The sequence below is a fragment of the Plutella xylostella genome, chromosome 15 (genome assembly GCF_932276165.1).
Source record: "Plutella xylostella chromosome 15, ilPluXylo3.1, whole genome shotgun sequence".
In the NCBI taxonomy this organism is placed as follows: domain Eukaryota; kingdom Metazoa; phylum Arthropoda; class Insecta; order Lepidoptera; family Plutellidae; genus Plutella; species Plutella xylostella.
This window is the reverse complement of record NC_063995.1, coordinates 6,966,506-6,989,642: the sequence shown is the minus strand read 5'-3', so window position 1 is coordinate 6,989,642 and position 23,137 is coordinate 6,966,506. Positions and strand designations below refer to the sequence as shown.

General features: G+C 36.0%; 3 protein-coding genes across 8 annotated transcripts in view; 2 read left to right on the top strand and 1 right to left on the bottom strand.

Moving 5' to 3' along the window:
- Nucleotides 1–91: 91 nt before the first annotated feature.
- On the bottom strand, nucleotides 92–1,964 carry LOC105381093 (40S ribosomal protein S8; the record flags this gene model as incomplete). The annotated part of the gene is given in 5 exon segments (NM_001309149.1): nucleotides 92–233; nucleotides 461–590; nucleotides 1,270–1,445; nucleotides 1,623–1,722; nucleotides 1,858–1,964. Coding segments are annotated over 5 exon segments (623 nt in total), but the record flags the coding sequence as incomplete, so codon positions are not given.
- Nucleotides 1,965–3,373: 1,409 nt separating this feature from the next.
- LOC105381094 (protein mago nashi) lies at nucleotides 3,374–4,713 on the top strand. Its single transcript, XM_011550742.3, has 2 exons — nucleotides 3,374–3,747; nucleotides 4,408–4,713. The coding sequence occupies exons 1-2, from the start codon at nucleotides 3,490–3,492 to the stop codon at nucleotides 4,588–4,590; spliced, it is 441 nt and encodes a 146-aa protein (XP_011549044.1). The 5' UTR covers nucleotides 3,374–3,489; the 3' UTR covers nucleotides 4,591–4,713.
- A 1,415-nt stretch (nucleotides 4,714–6,128) lies between these two features.
- Nucleotides 6,129–23,137, top strand: part of LOC105381096 (maternal protein pumilio) — a 76,487-nt gene continuing 59,478 nt past the window's right edge. For 2 of the 6 annotated variants that reach the window (XM_038108321.2, XM_038108319.2), the window contains exons 1-6: nucleotides 6,129–6,925; nucleotides 7,075–7,578; nucleotides 18,228–18,360; nucleotides 19,083–19,226; nucleotides 20,175–20,367; nucleotides 22,796–22,949. In XM_038108321.2, coding sequence (XP_037964249.2) covers nucleotides 6,719–6,925; nucleotides 7,075–7,578; nucleotides 18,228–18,360; nucleotides 19,083–19,226; nucleotides 20,175–20,367; nucleotides 22,796–22,949 — 1,335 coding nt within the window. In that variant the 5' untranslated portion in view covers nucleotides 6,129–6,718. Of the gene's footprint in view, nucleotides 6,926–7,074; nucleotides 7,579–16,458; nucleotides 16,795–18,227; nucleotides 18,361–19,082; nucleotides 19,227–20,174; nucleotides 20,368–22,780; nucleotides 22,950–23,137 lie in introns of those variants that run through there. The other 4 variants (XM_038108318.2, XM_038108316.2, XM_038108317.2 and 1 more) reach the window with 3 other exon arrangements.

Here is a 23,137-nt window from a genome sequence, read left to right as displayed (position 1 = left end):
GGGATGTCCGGTGTGCACCACCCGGCTATTGAAACATGAGAGCTGCGGTTTGCCCTAACTAAAGAACTATTTTATAAATAAAAGAGGTAAGTTAGGTTTTATGTTTATTTTACATTACACTTTTTACTTGGCCCTCTTGGATTTGATCTTCCTCAGGTAGAACTCCAGCTCCTTGCCCTCCAGCACGTACCCGTCGGCGCGGCCGCACTGGCCGGGCCGGCTGGACACGCATGCTGCAAACAAAACACTAGTGTCAAAATCATGCCGCATCCACTACGTCACATGTAGATAATATGATGATATCAGAGTAACTATGACGAGTTGATCATACAACTACTGAACTGTTCCCAAAACGGTTCCAATTCGTAAGCGTAGTTTCAAAACTTCTTGTTATCATCATTAAATTAATTAGGCTGAGAATAAGGAACTTCTAATGTAATTAAAGAATCTGTTAATGCACCTAATAAACGTCCAGTGTGGAATTGCTCTTCAAGACCAGCCTCAACCTTGGCCAGGCGCTGCCTCGCCAGGTACTTCTTGGCTGTCTTTTTGCTGCGCTTCTTGTTGATGATAGCATCCTCAGCTTCAGTCTATAAATATTAAACAAATCAGTTAGATTTTCGGCAGACAAGCAAAATTTAAGCAAGATTTACATAAGAATCAGTGTGATACTTTAATCATCAATAAAATGGTTTACTCATTTGACACGCAAAGATATCATCATAATATTTTACTACTAAAATGTGTACTTTATTTTTTTTTAATGACTTTCATTATTAAAGTGACCAATACAGATACAAAGAACAAACCATTTTGTGTAAATAAAGATAAACTCCTCACAATAGTGAGATTCAGTATTTATAAACAAATAATCTTAACTTTCATTGAATTTTCGCCTGAATTAAGTGAACTGTTTTAATGTGTGGTCAATCATGAAATTAACTGAAAGTTTACAAATGTAGGTTAAACTGTAAACTGGCAATAAGTGTTTTGGGATAATAGTTCACTTCTAGCCACCTAAAAAAATTATAGCCTTCAAGAAATCTTAATTATTTCTAGCAATTGAATTGTCATAGATATATTTATATTATTTGGTAACCACCAAATAATATTCAGTGAAAGGTATTCTATGTATTACAAAATAGGTGACAAATATCTAATATATTGTTTTTAATTAATGGGCTTGGATATAGCTCTACAATATATAGGTGGTAATACAGGTGATCATGAATAGAAATTTTTTGTGTATAAATTCAGAAAATTCCTTACCAATTTAGCTCCCTTCTTCCTGCCCAAAGGCAAAAGGTAGTTTGACTCGTACCATTGTCTGAAAGGTGTAGCATCCACTACAACAATCGCGTTCTTCACTAAGGTCTTGGTACGGACCAATTCATTGTTTGAGGCATTGTACACAACATCAATAATACGGGTTTTGCGGGTGGAGCCTGAAATTAGAAAGAATTAGAATTAGCCTTAATCAATATGCTGCTTTCCAAATTCTTGTACAAGTAAAATAATACCACCATAGGCACAAAAACATACTTAAAAATATAACACATGCCCTAACCTGCAATCATAATAATAGAACATAACCTATGTGGCTGTATATATAGTGAACTTACATTCAGATCCCCAAGAGAAGTTTCCAGTATCCAGGCGGAGGGCACGGAACTTGGTGTTTCCTCCACGAGAGCGCACTAAATGGATACGCTGCGAGCCAAGCTGAAATAAACAAAGAATAAATCAGTTAAACCGGCAATACAAACTAATGATTCGGTATGAATAAAGCACTAAAGAAATCTAGTACCGGAATGGGAAACATTCGGCTTGTAAAGGACTAGAATCAATGAAACAAACCTTAGTGTTGGCGGCCGGGCGACCTAACTCGTACTTCCTCTTCTTGCGGATAGGCGCGCGTTTGCCGCCTGTAGCTCGTCGCTTATGCCAGTGATCACGGCTGATACCTGGACAGCAGAATACTCACGTTAAACTTCATCCACACAAATCACAACATTCACTCTGTATAGGTTATTTCACTGAAAACTAACTAACAATAACAAAATATATGCGTGATCTTTTAATTCACAGTCTAATTATATTGATTACGACTTAAAAATAGCAAAACATTTGTATTCACTTCAGATAAAACTGGATAAAATATCACAAATTCACAAGTTACTCACCCATCTTTGCGGGCCGTAGGAAAGAAAGATTGACTTGACAGATGGACGGAAGTCGCTCTATCACAGAATACCAATACTCTACTTTTCTGTAGTCTATGGCTATGATGACAAAATGATCAAACAGGCTTTTTAAGAAAATCCAGTGTGAAATCGCACAAACAAAGGAAATTGTATTTTCTTCGAAAATTCTTATAGTATATTGATATCGACATACAATCTTTTGAATACATTAACGTATTCATATGCCAATGATTGCAAAGAATATGCGATACCTTAAATTTTATTCACTTACTTCACTTCAGTAGTTAACTAAGAACTTATACATAAATACAATAACTACTTAATACTTAAGGAAAATTAATAGGTATAGAACTTTGCTGCTTTGATTAAAATCAAAGCTCTGCTGTAAAGAAGTTATATACACTCTACAACTTTGATTATAAGCTCTACACAACACAGGAACACTGAGAAGTGAGAAAATAATCAGGAAAAAAAACAAAAGAAAATAAAATTTGAAATGCAAAATGGAAATCGAATTTATTTTCTTTGTAACTTATATCCAGCCAATATATTGCGCATGCAGTTCCAAGGTCATAGAAAGAGGTCAAACTCCAAAGAGGTTTAATTTTAATACGTTGGTCTAGAGTAGAGACTCTAGTGTTATTATTAGGTATTTTTACCGTGTTTTGACCGTATGGTACGGTATTGTCGTGATCTCGTAGTTTTGACTACATTGTACACGTAGAATGAAAAACTGAGAATTTCTCGAAAAGTGGTGAAAACAGTGTTCTAGATTGCATTACTAGTTAAAACACCTATTTAAAACTCCGACTTGACTTGACTGAATCTGACTGAATAAGATCTTCTCAACGATTAATGGCACTGCTAAGTACTTACGTTTCGCAGATGATTCAATACCGCAGTAGTTTCGCAGCGACTCATTGCCGCTGCCGCGAGTGCGCGGCGCGCGACGGCGGTGGAGTCATAATGATTTTACAAAAATACTTTCATTTTGACCTGTTTATAATTTGTGTAGAGAGTCCGTGGTTCAATAATACAAAGCATGACGTCTTTATTATTCTGAATAATCACAGCGTCACGCATCACTAATAATTATTCTGAGCATCAATAGCCATAGACAGTGACAACACAGATTAATATTTAGATTTCACAAACCGCCTGTGACGCCTGTCACCGTCCCATCACTACGTTGATTGCGTGCAGTAAATTTCGCCGCTTGATTTCGCTAGTTTTGCTTTCCCGTTGTTGTTTGTTACTTATTTAGTGCATTACAGAACTCAGCATCATGTCGACAGACTTTTACATTCGGTATTATGTAGGGCATAAAGGAAAATTCGGCCATGAGTTTCTAGAGTTTGAATTTCGTCCCGATGGAAAGTTGCGGTACGCCAATAACTCCAACTACAAAAACGACACGATGATCCGGAAGGAAGCCTACGCTCATCCTTGTGTGATGGAAGAACTCAAAAGGATCATATTGGATTCAGAAATTATGCATGAAGATGACCGTTTGTGGCCTCAGCCAGACAGAGTAGGAAGACAGGTAAATAACAATACTTCTCATAACCTCTACTTAATGCGCTTTATTATGTACCGATAGTTCTCATCATTAATATCTATTTAGAGTAGAAATATTTTTGGAATCTAGTGTGTGCAGTACAATTTAATTTCATAGTGACAATGGAAATATATTTAGAAAAAGGGTAGAGGCAATGTTTATACTAGTGCATTAGATCTTCCTGAAAATATAATTATGACTGCATTTATACCTTTTATGTTTGGACTTCACAATGGCAAATAAATTCATTGACTAGAATTAAAGCATGTGCTCAAACCACAATGTATATTACATCTATGTAATGATGGAAAAACACTTCTCCTGCAGCATTATATTAATTAGCATAATATTTTTTTCAGCCTTTGCTAAATTAGTAGTGCTTATCCATTGATAGATAGATGTAACATACAGTTGTTCATGCACACTCTTCAATTATCTTTTTTTTGCATTCTGAACATGCTCAATGTTTAGCTAGACAGAACAAATAATTCACAAGAGTAAACTCCGGTGGAATTCTTCGCAGGTCTCAAGTTAACTCTTGCACACAGTATATGGCACTTTAATTGGTCATCAATATGTAAATTTTAGTTCCAAAATTAACCATGACCAACATTATCCTAATACAAATCATTTTATTTATTTCAGGAATTGGAGATAGTGATTGGAGAAGAACACATTTCTTTCACAACATCGAAGACGGGCTCATTGGTGGATGTGAACCAGTCCCGGGACCCTGAGGGCTTGCGGTGCTTCTATTACCTGGTCCAAGATCTCAAGTGTCTTGTGTTCTCTCTCATTGGTCTGCATTTTAAAATTAAGCCTATATAAATAATGTTGTTTTAAGAGTACCTTAATGATTATTTTTCCCTAATAAAAATATTTCTGATCTTAATGTGTCTGATAGTTCTATTGTCATTTAACATTAAATAAACGTTTTCACCATCAGTCTCAGCTCTTTGTATATACTTAAACTCCTATATTATCATAACAAAACCCCATGAGAACTATTTAACTTATTAAGTAATTATTGTTAGATATATTGGAGCATTGCTGCACTAACCACAAATCTATGTTGCGTTAAACATTCATATACCTACTCATTTATATAGGTATATTTTTCATGAATTGACTAATTTCAGTTTTTACTTGTACAGTGCAGAAGTTTGCCTTCTACCTTGACATCTCTACTGTTCAAAAATTCAAATTCAAAAATATTTATTGAACAAAAACATATCACAATTTAGATTTTAACAGCGGGCCCCGCACTTTACTAGTACTGTATCGCGGGCACCCAGAATACAAGTGTATGTTTATACAAAACTGTGATAGCTACTAGACATGGATCAAATAATTTACAAAACTGTAGGTACCTGGATTTTCATACGGCTGATCGTCGTAATTCGTGATTACATTACAATATAGTTTTAATTCGGAATCGATCGGACATAAGCAAGTTTATCAGATTCCTACGTCCACTAGAAAAGAGCTGATAATCTTAAAACAGCTGAACCGATTTTTATAAATAAAATATGGCTAAGAACACTTGGGGTAATATAAAGTAACCTTACTACCTACTATGCTATGACTTAGTTATGAACTTATAGAACAAAACATAAATCGGTTCAACCGTTTGTTAGCTACGCTACCACTGACAGATACACTGATACGTTAAACTTATAACACCCTTCTTTTCACACTCTTTGTTGAACACAAAACAAAGAAAAATAACACCTACTTTAATCGGCGCCGGTGGCGGCGGTCTGGAAAGTAATCCCTTCCAGACAACCAGAACTATACATATATTTATTTGATACCTACTTTATTGGACGAATATGAAATAAAAGTGTACAAAAGGTGGACTTAATGCTAAAAGCATTTTCTACCAGCCAACCTACAGGAGGTACAAAAAAATAGTAGAAAGAAAAATAGAAGGAAATTGAATTTATTATATTAAAATAGGTCCGTTATAAGTACATTACTCTTCCACCAATCACTGGTTGGCTGACAGATTTAAACTTTAGGCAATAAGCCTGCCCTTAATTTGTCCTTATTTTGAGTGTCAATTTTACATGTTACGTTCTATCGCTCTTTACTTTTGACAAGCCGCTATTTATTTGACAATTAGCGTTTCGTTTTACCCGGCGTTTTATGTGCATTCTAACATATTAACACTTTCAACTACTAATAAAACGAAAATTTAAATATTTCAATGAAAACTATAACTTTTATTAATTTTATAAAAATAGCAGATATTTACTGTGTGCTTTAGAATGTAGTATTAAAAGTATTTTCATAAATGGTATCCATAAATGTTTTGTGTAGATTGGAACACTTGTTAGATTATGTTTATACTTTTGTGTTACTAGTGCGCGCGCATCGCTTCTGCCTGACCGATATGGCGGACGGGCAATAGAGAATGTTTATCGTCTTTTCTAAATCGAAAAGTATCGGCAGTATCCAATGGCTTAAACCGATTTTTATGTAAAAATTGTACATTGTAAATAGTTCTGTGTACATATAGTAATATATTTGTGGTCGTTTTGTTTAGAAATTGTGTGAATAGTGTATTATTTTGAGTGTTTATTCGGTTCAGTTCTCGACGCCGACATAGTCTCATAGTTTAATTGTTGGTGTAATGCTTCGAAATTCAGCAATAGTGTAAATTAAATAGTTAAAACAACCTTAGTATCCCGCTTACTGTTTCGGTTTCAATTATACCTAAAGAGTTGCAGAATTCGCATTATTTTGGTTTCCATTAGCGGCTGTCATAACTACACTATAGCTGTCATTTTAACAACAAAAGGATCATTGTATGCTAGAAACTGATGATTAAAGAGACACTGCAATTCGGAATAATAATGCTGAGATCCTGAATCCTAAGCAACGCAAGCAAGAGCATATCAAAGAATCTGATAGACATTTCTGTTTGAGAACAATAAACTGAGAGTAGAACTGAATGCTTGAACCTCACGGTAGCCCAATGAAGTGGCCGGGCGCGGGGGTGGAAGAAGAAGCGGGAGAAGCAAGTTCCCGAGGGGGTGCGGCGCAGGCTCGCTCGCAGGACGATGCCTCAGTGCACTACGTGTTCCAGCGCGAGCCTCAGGAGGAGCTGGCGGCGCTCGCTCCCAAACAGCGCTGGGCCGTGGGCGACGACGCTGCTGAGGTAATTTCATTACTTTGTTACCTAGATAGCTTGCTCTGTTAAAACATTAGTACTCATCTGTGTATAGTTATTTACCATATAAATAATAACAAACATTGCATCAATTATGTCAAGGTTATGTACTAATATGTATGTACATTTCATTCCAGAACCAAGATAAATGGAAGAATCAACCAATGGCTATGACTAATATGCACCCTCAAGTTGCTTCAATTCAGATGAAAAATTCTCAACAAAATCAAGCCCAATATATTAACCACGGAATAGTTTCATCAGTTGGGTCTATGCCCGTTAATCAATCAGTGATTGGGAGCCACCCTGCTCATATTACCACAAATATGGTGCATACCCAACTGGCACCAATGCAAAACCATGCTTTAGGTAACAACTTACAAATGCAGTCTATTCAAAGCAGTGCCATGATACTACCACAACTGCAAGGCTTACAAAACCCACAACAGCTGGGACAGCAGGGTCTGTACGATGTGCACCAGCATCACGGCAATCCAATGCAGGCCATGAATGGCATGGGGAAAAGTGCTGAGCATCTGATGTATCTGAATCAAGCAGGCATGCTTGCTCCCGGCACCAACCAATTTCTGCAACAAGGCCAAAACCTGCGGATGACTCAAGTAGCAGCAATTGGAAATCAGGTAAGTGAATCCATTAATAATAAATATACTAGCTTACAATTGTTTTGAAGACACAATTTTAGTTTTCTTTATTTAAAATATGGAAAAAGAGATTAAATTGAAGGTGGATGGAAGGAATTAATTTTTTTTATATATTAATGAAATAATTTTAGCTTTTCATATTGCTAACTTCACTTCAAAATAGCTGTACTCTTTATTTGGATATCAATACATATAAATAAAAAAAAAATGAAGGCACAAAACGTGGTCAGACTGCTTTCATTAAAAAAGTTGTTGTTAAAGTTTGACTTAAGTTTTGTGCATATAAATTTTACTCTAATTCTATTCAAATGGACACCATCATTATGTTGTTCATTTTCCATTGAGCCATGTCAAGTACCTGAGTCTTTATAGGGTAGTTTTGTTGTTATAAACATCAAATTCTATTTAATCCAAGAATGGAAAAATACAAATATTTTAATTATGTTTATTTTCTAAAATTTACTTAAACATTTAACATAAATATTATTATATTGTACTTACCTATAAGGTGAAGCCCTGACTCCTAAAATAAATGTACCTGAATGTCAGGAATTAATGCCTTCCCAACTTTTCATTAATAGTAAAAAAGTTTTTGTCAGTTTTAAAATAATTAACTTATGTGGTAAAAAAATAATACAGGATGTTGCAAAAAGGGGCAAAACTTTTACTACCTTTTTTGCAACACCCTGTATAGCAAGGTATATAATTAGTTTAATTATAAAATTTATAACTTGAATGCATACATGTAACAAATAAAAAGGAATTTAATTTTAACCATATCAAACACTTAGATATTTGTTAGTACTCGTAGTGACATCAGTCCTTCTATTACTGTTCAATGTTCATACATTATGTTAGAAAGTGTGATGTCAAATAGTAGTGTGGGATAACTTTGTTATATTTTTTATTGGAAAGTAATATTTCTAAATTTTTTCTCTTCTTTAAAAAGCAGACAAAATATTTTTTTGCTACCTAGCCTATTGAACACTGTACCTGTGGTCTAAGGTTCGAATTGGTATAACCTCACCAAATATCACCAGGGGGGAGGGGGGTGGGTGTCAAAAATGAGAAAAACGACCTCACGTGATTAATGGACGGCCCCTTATTCTGAACCAAAAATTGGTTCGTGGAATTTGTATTGAGTATTGAAATTTGCTATTATTCGTTTGCTTTCCATAACAAATCATGATAGTTGCGTGATTTGCTATGGGGGATTCGATTTATATAACATTCATTGAATAAAAAAACGTTTTAATTTATGTAAAACTAGGAACTAAAACAAAAAAGAATGAACAAAATTGATGAGTCACCTCGTTTCGGTTTAGTATACCCTTTTTTCCCTGTAAGTAAATCTAAATTACCTATACAATCTTAATCTATACATATAAATACATTTGAATTGCTGTTCGTTAGTCTGCTTAAAAATCGAGAACGGCTGAACCGATTTGGCTAATTTTAGTTTTGAAATATAATGAATAATACCGTATCTGTACTCGCCGTTATTAAGTATACCAATGATGAAACCAATGTCCTGTCAAAAACTACCATAGCTGGACACTCCTGCCGAAAAGGCTCGCACACCAATCGACTTCACATGATAAAGATTATGTAGTTATGCAAAATCCATTTTCCGCATCTCGAAAACTTTAAGGATAGATAAGTGGAAGAAAACCCATATTTGTCGCTATTGGTCACTTGGACGTATCGTATCGTAAAGTAGCTATGCTAGCATCATAGCATGATGAATTGAAAAATAGACAAACACAGGAATTGAAAAAGAAAATAACTGCAGTGTAATGACATAGCCTGAAGAAGAGTTGCAGAAAAGAGCGTTACGAGTGTATTACAAACACGAATATAAGTTTTTGAAAATACAATGCATAATTTCAAAATCTATGACCGTATTGCTACGAATCTATTGAAGTATAAATTAGAAATTGGCGCTTTTTTCCGTTCGGCATACCACTAAGGCACTAACGCTCAGAGCAAACTCGATATCAATATGTTGGCAGATGTATTGCGATTTGTAAGATGAATGTAAAATTGTTTTAAATATTGTCCAGATTGGAAACTCTCGGACTGACAAAATTCTGTTAAAAACTTAGCTTCATTTGCCCATTTTAGTGTCGAATCTTTCCGATTACCCGGTTAAACGATTAAACACTTCAGAGGCTCTCGGATAAACATAATATATTATTCATCATAATCAGATCGTAATGTACTTCGATTTCTATATTTTTTTTAGTTCACGAGAGAGCAGGTTATTCTAAAAATTGCTACCCTAGAGTCCGTGCTTCTTTATCATTAATTTAATCTTTGGCCACGATGCATATATAAATATACATAATATGTTGGTTTTTCATAGACTGTAACAATTGGTGGCGCTAGGTAGCCTTAGTAAAGCCCTGTTTTAATTTTCAACTTTTTATCTACTTGCGATCCCGAGATAAAGGGTCTTAGCAAATAGACAGACATACCTACTTTAAAAACGAAAGCAGCATTTTGATGTATTATTTTGTTATAGATGTGATACAACTCCATTGTAAATTTATAAATATACATAGATAGCCAGTCAAATTTAGATTTTTTCCAAGTAGAAAATTGACGTTAGGGCGGACACTGCGATGACGCCTTAAGGTCATGGCTCATTACAGCCACCCAGTAACCAACCGCACCGCCTTTTTGTCAGGCGTCCACTCGTAGTTGACAGGTGGAAAGTATCCTCGCGCGGTCATTTGGTGGACCTAGACCATGATCAACGAATGCACAGAAATAGGCTAGGAATGAAGGGTTGTTGGAGATCGCCGAATCATACTCGTCTAGCAACGCGAGCTATGCACTCGCGCCATCAACTTACACCTTACACCCCAGGACTCGGTTAGGGTCGCATGCCGGGTGGCTGCCATGAGTAATTTTTTTATATTTTAATTCTAGTACATATTAATGTGGAATTTCACGCTAAACGTATTTAGTAGCCTGTCATACGTCTGTCAGTTAGTACAAAATGTATTTAAAATTTGATTTAAACACTATTTTATATACGTTATACGTAGCGTTTGGTAAAAGTGACCCCTAAAACCTTTCATCGATTGGAAAAAGATAATATTATTAAGAGCAAGTTACACTTACACCCCTTTCTACGCATAGTATCAGAAACGCTAATAGGGAAATATACATGTATTTTTTATATTCTTATTCGATAGATTTACATTGCTTTATTATGGTAAAAACAAATTCAACGCCAAAAAAGTAATATAAGGTATTTTAAAGAAAGTCAAATATGTATAACCGTCACGACCACATAAAACACACAAAACTTTGTGTGACGTCCTACCGTCGTTATTCAGCCCAGAGTAATGAGTTTTGCCAGTCGCGCCGACGCTCAGTTCTATGGGCATAGATTATTCTGAGGTTGACATATCAACATAGTCTATAGCGAAACTATAAAGTCCTGAAATTAAATGAGGGCACTGCTATCTTTCATGTAGCATCCCTATATAGCGAAACATAACTGTCTTTGATACTTGAAATTTTGCCTGTGAACTTCCTACCTATTTCTGTATTTTAAAAACAACTTAATACCATCCACAAAAAAACTCTTATTAAAGCTAGAAAGTGTTAAAATGAAGGCTAATAGTGAAACAAATACATATTTATTTAGACAACGTTATTACAACTGTATAAAATATCCGGATTTGTTGACGAAGGGCACACATAGTAAAATCATCAATTTCTCTTTTTAGACGGCCTGTTCTGTTCCTTCCAGGAGTTAGAAATATTCCATTATAGAGCCCGTTTTTGCAATATGCCAGACGGTACTGTCTGATACCCCTATAAAATAAAATAGCACATGCTTATTTGAAACTAACCTTAAATTAAGAGAAACAGAGTTACAGAATGTGAATGTAGTAAGTAAACAAAAAATACACTCACGGGCAATGAAAAGGTTCCATTGAGAAAAACACCAACTTACTTCTAAACGGAAAAGGCTAGCCTAATGACGCCTTCTGCAACATTGAAGTACATTTAACAGAGCATCAGGATATTACGAACTAAAAACATTATTATTTTATTCAAATTCTTTATTAAATGTTTGAAAAAGTTGGGTCGTTTGGGTTCGGCATTTTGTGAGTGGAACTTTTTCATTGCCCGTCAGTGTATAACTTCAAGTATCAAAATATTATAATAAATATAATAATAAATAATAAATTTATTTATTCGAAGTAAAGTGATTACAGTAAAGTTCTTATGGCTAGGATTTGGATGAAAATACATAATTGGTAGACTGTTGCCGTAGCGTCTGCTCTCATAGCTAGGCTATAGAATAGCCTGTATTAATGAGAAGCAGGCCCCTGACATAAATAGTTTTGGTACAGTGTTGAAAAAAAAATGGATTACTTTAAGTACAATTATTGTAAATAACCTAGTATACTATTATGGTTTGACTCAACTTAAACAAGATCAAACCTACAACCAGTGATACGTAAACAATGATCGACTTGGGCTCTAAACCTAGGTTTATCGATAAATGAAGCGTTGGTACTAGTAAAATATGAATTATTACAATTTGTACAATGTTACATACCCTTCATAGACGCTGTACGAGTGTAAACATCCTCCAAATTCGACAAAATGTGTCCAGCTTGATGTTCCGCTAAACATTGTATAAAAACTCGATAAATAAAGCTTGACTACGTATATTTTTTTTCGTCTTCCTAATTGCAACCATGCGTAAATGGTTGCTTTTATCTAGATTATGCTTATAATTAATAAGAAAATTCAAATAACACAGCCAACCACCAATTGCCATAAACAATTGTTATGACTTTTATGTTTCTTTTCTAATGGTGCCAGGCTCCTGAAAATTTTAGATCCTCAAACATTAATTTCATGAATGGACAACATTTCAAAAAACTAAAGCTGCTATAAATCGAAAACCATTTCGAGATTTAGCTCTCAAGGCCACAAAAAAAATGTTTTTGTATTTTTTGGATGTATCATTTTCGAGAAAATCATAAAATAGTAAAAAAGTGCTGATGACGACATGCATCAGGTGCGATGCATTTTGATGATAAAAGCCTATAGATTTTAAAACAATGTAACTGTCACTTTCATTTTTGATTGACGTTGACGTTTTATCGAGTCGTTGTTGTTTATTTGGGTCATTTTCATAAATTCTGTTCTGACACTTTCTGACTATTTTTTTGATGATGGTTAGTACTGATTAAGAGATGACCTCTATTTAATATGTCCCAGAGCATGCCACCGCCTACATGGTTGAAAAAAAGCTTCTGCTTATTTTTTACATGATAAGTACCAACTTTGTATCATCAGAAATATCAATGTCATTTGAAAATGACCCATTTGTTGGTTGGCATGTAAACAAAGTTTAAATGTCACTTGTCAGTGTCATTTATGTTTTTTTCGAGACTAAGGCAATAGACAAAAATAAAAATTGAGCCTAATAATTTGATGTCACTTCCGGTTTTAAAATAATTAACTTTAAGGGCCCGTACAGGGTGACGTGCCGCGCCAATTTTGGGTTTTCAATGCTCTTCACACAGCACACGCAGTGACACGCACACATGTAAGTTTGCACAGTGGGTCGATAAACTTTTACTCGCCAACTTTATTGACAATTATGTTCAAGTACATTTTGGGTGATTTTAGGGTAAGTAAGTATAATTGTTACTTACACTGGTAGGCACCAGGAAAGAGTAGAAATTAATAGGGGTGCCACTTTACTCTATACTCGGAACCCGATTAGCTTTCTCAAACAAATGTGGTATTTACTTGTAGAAAGGTAACTAAAAGTATTAAAGTGTAGATAATAAGTTTCGGGCATCCTCCAGCCAACTGAACCCCGACGACAAAGCAAAGTAAATACATAGTGTCGCAAAAGGGCTATACTAAGCCAAAAGGGGATGACTCAAGGGGTCATTCTGAACAACTTTTGTTCTACGAGATTTGCAAATTCGCGAAAAAAAATATTCGTTTTCCATGGTAAAAAGTCACATGTCCAACAAAGTTTCTATGAAAAAGGTTTTTTTTTGTTAATTTCCAAAACTCGTAGAGCAAAAGTTCAGAATGACCCCCTGTCTTACTCCTTTTTACCCGACTGCCGAAGGAGGAGGGTAATGTTTTTTGATTGTATATATGTATGTTTGTCTGTTTCTTTGTTCCCTCCTGTAGCCTAAACGGCTTGATAGATTTTGATGTATGAGGTATTGTTAGAAGCGTATTGATGGCGCGATGGCTATAGGCTATGTGACGTTCCATTAAAATGTACATAGCGCCCTCTTGAGGACATAACGTGATGATCGAAAAAATAATAATTCAACTTTGCCGTGTAAGGTATCAAATGAAAGGACTTGATTTTCACATTACAAAAATATGCATATTGAAGGTATTTAAATAACAACACCAAAATTATTGAAATAAAAAATGATCATGAACTACCTACCGACGTAAAATTTCATAAAATAAAAACAACTAAAAAGTTACAAATAAAAAAATACAATTATAAAAAACTAAAAACCTGACTGTACGCTAAAAACATGAAAACGAGTCCCAATGTTAATGGAAAGTATCGCAGGCGGGGATCAACTTAACCGCCACTCAAGGCCGTTTTCTAAGTAACATTCAGCTAAATGGTGTACCCTCTGCTGGTATAATTTGTTTACATACCGCTTTTTCAATACCTGTAAGTACATTTTTTGGCAGCATAATATTTTTACTTAATTTTAGGGTTTCGAACGTCAAAAGAAAAAAAGCAACCGTTATAGGATCTCTTTGTTGTCCGTCTGTCTGACTGACTGTCTGTCACCGCCCTTTTTCTCAGAAACGGGTAAAGATATCAAGCTTATATTTCGCATAGATGGGGAGTACCCCAAAAAAAATATTATGGTACTCCCTGTCCCACACAAGTAAATTGGGGCTTATATTTTTTCCAGTTATTTTGATGTGTATCCTTTTTTTTTCTTTGTTGTTTTGTATAAGTATGTGTTTCTTTTCTTTAAATCTGTATTTTTTTGTTGTTGCTGTCTATGTGTCGAAAAAATGTATCTTTATCTTCAAATCACGCCATCTATCGTTTGTTTTTTTTGTGGCTACTGTCTATAGAAGAAATTCCGTCATTGACAATTTTACGTTACGAATTTATTTTTATTTATTTTATTTTTATTTTTACATTTTCGTGGAGAATCAACAGCATTTTGTTAATAAATAATTATTACTTATGAATACATAACAACTTGATGCCATTAACAGAATGAACTTAGTAAACCCAGTAAACCTAACACATCCAGAGGAAAAACAAAATCTCTTTCTCTCTCTCTGAAAAACATACTTAATAGCCCAAACTCGATGCTTTTAGCTATTAACATCTTTGAAATAAAATTGAGCCACCACCGTGTTACTGTCCTCATCAGATCCTCACGAGACCATACCTCAACCAGCACCAAAAGACTGTATTTTTGATCCCTAACCTAATGTTCGTGCGTATTGTCATCACTTAGATCCATTCGCTATATTCCTGCTCCTCATCAGACCTTTACGAGACTGTAATATCACGAGAATATTGCACACTATCTAATTTAATTTAATGTATTGAATATACTGGAAGAATTATGCTTCCTCAATTTCAAATCAAATTATGTTGGTGTCATAAAAGTTGAAAAAGTGCAATGACAACCAATGTGCAGTGATTTTGTATCTGTACACGATAAGATCGCGAGCTGTCAGTGCTGCCTAAACCGACGTGACCCTTCTTTGGAGGCCAGCGGCCAACTGAGTCAAACGTCACTTGTGTTTATGATTTTATAACACAGAAAGGCGCCATAGATATTTGTATGAAGATTTGAGGGAAAAAAATTGCTTAAGTTTGGGATTAATTTACACAAAATAAGTGTGTGTTTATTAAAAAACAAGGTATTTAGCGCCTAGTCCAAGCCTTTAACTTTATAATATGATAAAAATCATATGAAAATTCTTTATAATTACGACACAGTTGTTACAATACGGGAGTGTGATTGACTGGTTTTTCTTGATATTCTGAAATTAATTTACAGTTATCCATAATCATTTACTTAAATTCGAATGATTCAGCACCTAGCTAGACTCTTCAACTACCTGTGTGATTTTTTTCAAGGCTGTAGAGCATCATTTACTACATAATTCTATGACAATGCCAACCCTCGATTCCCTATTGCAGACCCTTAAAGTTAAAAATAACATGCAAAAATTCATGTATGTACAAAATAAAAAAATACGGGTCCTCTAATTTTTTATAACCTTTCCGAATAGCTAATAAAAATACAGAGTAAAGAAAATGAAATGTTGTCCATTAATAGTTTCACTGTACGTCACATTCGCTCTATGAAAATGTGTCATGTTTCAAAGATTTACGAAAGTTTTTTTGTACTTTTCAACAATTATTTACTCGGTCAAAAATAAAATAGGTATAATCAAAAATATTGATGGAGGCATAATTGAAATAACCAAGTTTATTAAAAATAGTATATCACCTTATTTGAATCGCATGCATATTACCTATTGACCGTACACGCAAACACCTCACGACTGTGCGAGTGCAAACGACAAATGCTGAAAAGAAAAAATACTGAATTCTATAAATATTTTAATAATAATAATAATATCTGAAAAACATACGTATCCTATGTAGAAAAACCTATTTTTCTTCATCGCATTCACGACAACCCCCTGTACCAGTTTTCTGTTAGTTTGTAGGACTAAAAACAATAGAAATCCTTTGCCTCCTTAAAAATAAAATAAAGATGTCTATGGTATAATTTACGTTTTCGGTTACGTCCTATGGTCGCGTAGCGCGCCATCTGTTTATTGGTTTTGGCAACTGATGCGACGCTCTCTCAACCCGACATGGGGAAGTTAGCGCAGGCGCTATGGTCGGCGTATGTCCTTTGTTCGAAACAAGTCAACATTGTACTTTTGTGTTTGGATTTTCTAGTTTCAGCTCAGTTACTTAATTTTGTGTAAAGACATGTCTCACATTGAAATTGCTATCACAAGCACAATAATTTGACAAAAGTGTTTTCTGTGCAGTGTTTACGAATAGCTTTCGGTGAGAACGAGCTTCGAATCCCAAGGATTGTACGCATGAAACCTTTGGGTGACTTTTTTTTCGAAACCGATGTTAACGTTATGGGCCCCGACATGGTAAGTTTTTGTGAATTATCATATTTGTTATACCTGGGGATCGTTATTTTCAGTCATAAAATGATGAAATAACTAATTTTATCAATCAACAGGTTCGTTTTTGTTTTGTTTACTTGTCACCGGCGTCCGCCATTTCTAATTCGGCATTTGGTTGCCGGTTTTGTGACACAAAACGATCGAATTATACAGTTTATGTTTGCAAAAGTATTTTCTTATGTGATTATGTTCATGGTTTGTATTAGTGCCTGCACACATTAGATATACATTTCGTGGTCTCGCATCTAAATTTCTACTGATCCATGGTCGCCATTATGTTTCGGGATGGTGTTATTGCTTGTGGTGAAGCTTTTGTTCATCAATGTTTATTTTGCGTTTGTAAGGATTGAAAAATAAACCTATAAGATAGGTATTAGGTGTTTTGATGTGATAAACCACTAACCGTTGTTGCTCTATCATATCCTTGGCCTTCAAACTTAGCATGTTGGTGAGAAACGTTATAGCTGACATAGGTATTGTCACATGGGTGAGAGGAATAGCCAGATAGATTAGTTGTCAGTTGGTGACCGCCTACATGGTATGTGGCTCATTAATTTCATGCACCCAAATAGGTGACGGACATGAGGTCTGCTGCAGAAGTTGTTTTGCAAATCTATTGGTTTCTATATATTTCTGTGGGATTTATTTGGCAGATAGCAATATAGTACTATGGGTATCATCATTTAATATCTAATTCAAAACCACATTAATGCACTCCCATAGGAGGATTTAATATTATGTATATACTACCAAGTAACTCGGCCAGCCTCCTGGGCACCGTGCCGCACTGCAGATACCTCAATTCAGTTTTCTATATTCAGATCCTTAGTTTACAGGATTTAATTTTTCTGTTTTAGTTATTTGTTTAACTTGTTGTAGTTTATACTTTCACTAATAGTGATCCAATGAATAATAACTGAAATAATAGACTACGGTAATTTTTCACAACTAGTGCTAGGGGTAAAACCAAGACCTGAAAACAACAAGATACTCTTGGTAATTGGTTTATTATATGAACTGTATGTTACATCTAATTTACATGAATAGTGACTCCAAGGTTACTCTAACTTTTTTCAATGGGGATGCTTTATTATTGGTAATGTTGAATGTATTTGAAGAAAAATCACTTTTCATAGTTAGTCCTAGTTAGATCATGGCTTCGTCTTGAGCAGATTTTATTAGCAAATTCCCTGCACTTGGGATGTTGAATAACATTAAAATATAATTGTATTTCATCAGAAGTACCTAGTCTGCCTATGTCTTATGAAAAACATAGTAAGGAATCTACACAATATAAATATACAGACAGAAAACTAATGTTTCCTTTGCAAGCGCCATAATTGCGAGACTAAGAACATAGTGTTTTAAGAAGACTTATTCTTCCAATTAAATTACAGATTGCGCCATCTGCAAAAAAACTATGGGATAAAGGACCTGGCGCTGGAGGCGACAGTAAGGGTCCACCGCACCTCCCACCGCTGCAGCTCAACCCTGAACAAATGTGGCGCGACCCCACATGGTCTGCCCAAGGTAAGCTTTAATAATTATTATCTTAATGTGGGTTTACAAAGATTTCTCGATATTTGGTATACTAGGGTTCACCAAGTCAATTTACAAAAATTAATTAATATGAAGTACAAATTTCTGTGCATTAGAAGACTCTCATATATGAGGAAAACCAAGATTAGAATAAAATACTAGACCATGCCTGTACTAAGCAGTAACATCTCATATTTCCAAAAGAATTTTGTACCATGTACTAAATAAATATAATAATATGTTAGTCCATACTCAACCAAATTTTTGTGACTATAAATTAAGTAGTACCTTGAGGCATAAGCTTAACCTTGCAATGGTACCAATACATAGTCTTAACAAAATTAATTTATCACCTTATACAAAGATGTGCTTTAACTGTTCTGAGGTAAATTGCTTATTTGCATTTATTTACTCTATGTTAGATTAACCCTGGCTGCAATCTATTGAGAAATGTTAAACATAGGTTTTTTATTCAAGGATATGCATTTCAGTTTAATTGCATATTTTATTTTAGTTATTGAAATAGTTGAGTATACTTTGTAAAATATAGCATTCCTATGACAACCTGCCAAATCCATACATTTTATACTTTTTTTTTAGTTTTCAAGGGATGAAACTAATTTACCAGGCATCTGTCAATCAGAGGTCATGGGACTCATGCTATATTCCACAAAGTATAAGTGTAGTATTTCTAACCTCTTTATTGTCCTCAGCCGTGGAGCACAATGTGGCCATGATGGGCACGCGGCGCGGGGTGGCGTTCCCCGGCGGCGACGCGGGCAGCATCCTGTCCCCGCGCGACACGGCCGGCCTGGGCGTCAAGATGGTCGAGTATGTGCTCGGAGGATCGCCGACAGGTGGGATATATTCGCAGTTTTATAAAATAATATGTGGGGATATCTCACAAATGGCCATTCTAACCTAAGCTAGGCAGTGAGAGAGAGATTCTAATATGGGTATCGGAAAGCTAATATATCTACAAAGATGCAATAGATCTTTTTGTCTTTAAACAAATATCTGCCCCGGCCAGGCATCGAACCCGAGATCTCTGGCATAGCAGTTAGGGTCGCTAACCACTACACCATTCGGTGGTCAAATGAAAGAATAACTCTCCGTGTTGTGTCTGTTACTAACAATTTCCCCTGAAGTCCTTGCAACCTTGAGACTAACCAAAGCAAGATGATTACATTATTATGTACCAATGCCGTTTGTCACCGCCTCTTGCTATTGTGGTTATCTGCAGCAACATCTCTGAATGACCCTCATTAGGTTTGTGTTTCATGGTCACGTTTATTTCGGCAGAACTTGCATTCTTTTTGTAATACTTGTAAGACTAAGTTGAGTAATGCGATATGGACAGTACCTGAACTAGTGATGACTCACGTCAGGGGACCTGAGGCTTGCTATAATAGAGAGCATACTTATTTGTGGCACATGTAACACTCAAGAAAAAATATCTGTGACCTTGAACACTGGTCAGTGTACTGACCGCTCTACCATCCTCAAGTATCGCTTGATGTATCTCCTATGTACAACTCACGACAATGAAAAAGTTCCACTTACAAAATTCAACACCAAATGACCGCTATTTTTAGGAACATTTTATTTAGAACTGTATTAAAATATTTATCTTTTTAGTTGGTAATATTCTGGTATTTCTGATGCGCTGTTAAATGTACTTCAATATCGCAGAGGGCGTTATTAAGCTAGTGGTTTCCGTAATTAGTAGTAATTTGGCTGCACTGGAACTTTTTCATTGCTCGTGAGTGTAATATCGCAAGTGAACTGAAGGGCACTGTTTGCAGAAGCAGGCGTGGCGGCGGCGGGCGGCGGCGAGAAGGTGGCGGGCGTGGTGGCGGGGCTGCGCGGCATGGCGCTGGAGGAGCGGCCCGAGGACAAGGCCGCCTCGCCCTTCGAGAAGGACCTGCACGAGCTGCACGACCACGGCGCGCTGCCCAACGGCATGCATAATGGACAGGATGATGACAAGGCTTTCAAGTGAGTGCTGCTTCGTTTGTTTCATCTCATGGTTAAGCTTCAGTTTAAACAAACTCCGTTAGATCATAACGAGGGATTAGTTGTGGACTATTGACACATCTGTGAAGAGTATAATATGGAGATGACGTATAATTGATGACATTACAATGTAATATAGTGCCACAAACTTATCTGTTCCGGTGACAGCGAACTTAATTGATCCATATCTCATTACTTACTAATGAATTGTATATTTTAAAACATTAGATGGGTTTATTAACACCGCAAGAGCGAAATAACAATACGAGCAAACTTAAAATCTTGTAGAATTAAGAAATATTAGAGATTTATTTGAGCTGTCACCGGAACAGATAAGTTTGTGGCACTATAGGTGTGTTAATGATCTAACAGTCTATGGTGAAACTAGGCATGAGGCGGTTACTACTCCAAATTCGACTTGGTTACTTCAAAGTTCGTAGAGTCGTTGCGTTTCGTTATCATAGCCAGAACGAATTAAGAATCTCAAGTCAAAAGCTTTCCTTGACTGTAGAAATATACAGTAGCTAAAAAATACACTAATGCACTCATGACCTTGTTAATAACCTACACTAACACCTCTAAGCACTTGCTAAAATAAAATTACGCACGTTAAATGTTACGAATTCGTGCCAAATCTGCAAGATATTTTTAAAATCCTAAAATAAACACTTCCTAAAAATACATCGGTATTAAGATTATAAAAAGTTCATCTAATTTATTCTTAATACTTACTCGGTATTTGAGGAGGAGGATAAGAGGATATTTTACTGGCAAAGATAAATATATAGTGGTGCAAACCACTGACCATGAAATGCATTATAGACTTATAGTGCACTCCATTATTTTGGACACAGCCATAACAACGAAGTATATCAATCATGTTACCATTCTACTAAATTCAAAGAAGGTACTAGGCCAGCTGCAACAAACATATGGGCGAGATTTGGCGCGCTTTTTCCTGTAGCTAAGCCGTCGGTCCAGCGGCATATTAAATGACCATCCAATAGAAGCGGCGAAGGCCGTCGTGTGCGATGTGCTAAAATGTCGATAGTGCGAGCGCGGCCGCTCGGCGGCGGTTAATAACCGCTCCGAACCCCGTGGCCTCTGTCAATGCCACGAGGCCGCTCTACACTGGGACTTGAGCTGTTGGCCTAAATTAACATGTGAAGTGGCTTAAACTTGCGATTATATTCAATTCTTCATTTAATTTTCCTTGTAAAAATTATGAATCATGAAAAATAAAAAGGTCAATGTACTGATATTTACGACACGATCATAATTATGTTAAATAGGCACTTATCTTTCCCCAAATCGTCACCATAAAAAACGACAATTCGTCTATGTATTGTGTAATATTTTAGGTTTTTATATGTACTTGTGAAATGCATAATATACCGTAAAGGGCTGAATCTCTAGCTCCGACATGTAAAAGGCCGAGCCGCGCCGCGCTCCCACACAGCTCCGGCACTACTAGACCGACCTTCTTATTTCTGATATAGCGCACCCTAAAATATACCCTATTACATCCAACTACGATGCATTCTCATTCTAATCCTGAGACACACTAAAAGACAAACACAAGGTGCACTTGGAACATACTTTAGTATTAAAACATCATTGTTCCCAATGTTGACCACTGCTGGCCAGTGGACAGTAGAAATTATTCTTCTTGATCAGAGTTAGTTATCTGGGTTAGTTATGTGATTCTCTAAGAACTTTTATCACACATTTAATAAATATATCAATAATTTAGTAGCTTACAAACACAAAACAAAGTGGATTCTAATGCTAATCCAGATTATAGTAATCTTATTTACCGTCGGCCAATGTCGAACAGAATAAGCCGGTACAGCTGATGGTGCAAGTCAACCTTAGATGTCGTAAGCTAATAAAGTATTGGGATGGCGCAACGTGTGATATTTGTCTTATTATGACGCATTACTAATATGCCGTCTATCCATATTGGCTGGGACGAACACACTTACTGGGACATCCATATGGACTTCATAAGTTGTGGACTATATTTAATTGTAAAGTAATAGAAATATTGACGCTTCAAGTTTTTCCGGCTTAGATAATTAAATTTTACATAAATTTTCATGTTTATCGACATTTCTAAAACTACAGTAATATTACAGTATTTATGTAAAACAAGCTTTGCCAGAAAAAAACTCATAAATATGTAATCTTGTACTATAATACACTTCATTTGTCTGGTGAAGTTTATAAAATAAATATCAGAGCAGTCCAAGCAATACTCAAATATGGTTGAACCCATTTTTTATGATTTACCATTTGACTTTGACTAATAAACCATTGCATGCGCAAAAAACATCTATCTATTCCACAACCGTTACCACTCATACTTAATCGTCCACAATGTGTAAACACACAGTCGTTTGGCCTACAGCCGCACGCCGGGTTCGCGCCAGCCGTCGCCGGCCGAGGAGGAGGGCTGCGTGGTGCGCAACGGCGAGGCGGGCTTCCCGCTGCTGCCGCCGCACGCCATGCCGGCGCCGCAGCCCGCGCCGCTGCACCACATGCCGCATCTGCAGCATCCGCAGGTAACGCATACAGCCAGTGCGCCAATCACGAACGTTAGCGACTCTAGTCGATAGGTAGATGTGAGCGATTTGTATGATCAGCGCCCCCGTCGGTAATGTTCTAGAAAATAATAAAACGCATATAAACTCCAGGGAACCGCCCCTATCGAATTACTATCGACTAGAGTCGACAATATTCATGGTTCACA

Bases quoted from the DNA above. Each gene is read 5' to 3' on its own strand.
- LOC105381094 (XM_011550742.3), top strand. From the start codon at position 3,490: ATGTCGACAGACTTTTACATTCGGTATTATGTAGGGCATAAAGGAAAA. The intron at 3,748-4,407 runs GTAAATAACAAT...TATTTATTTCAG, and splicing joins CAGACAGAGTAGGAAGACAG to GAATTGGAGATAGTGATTGG.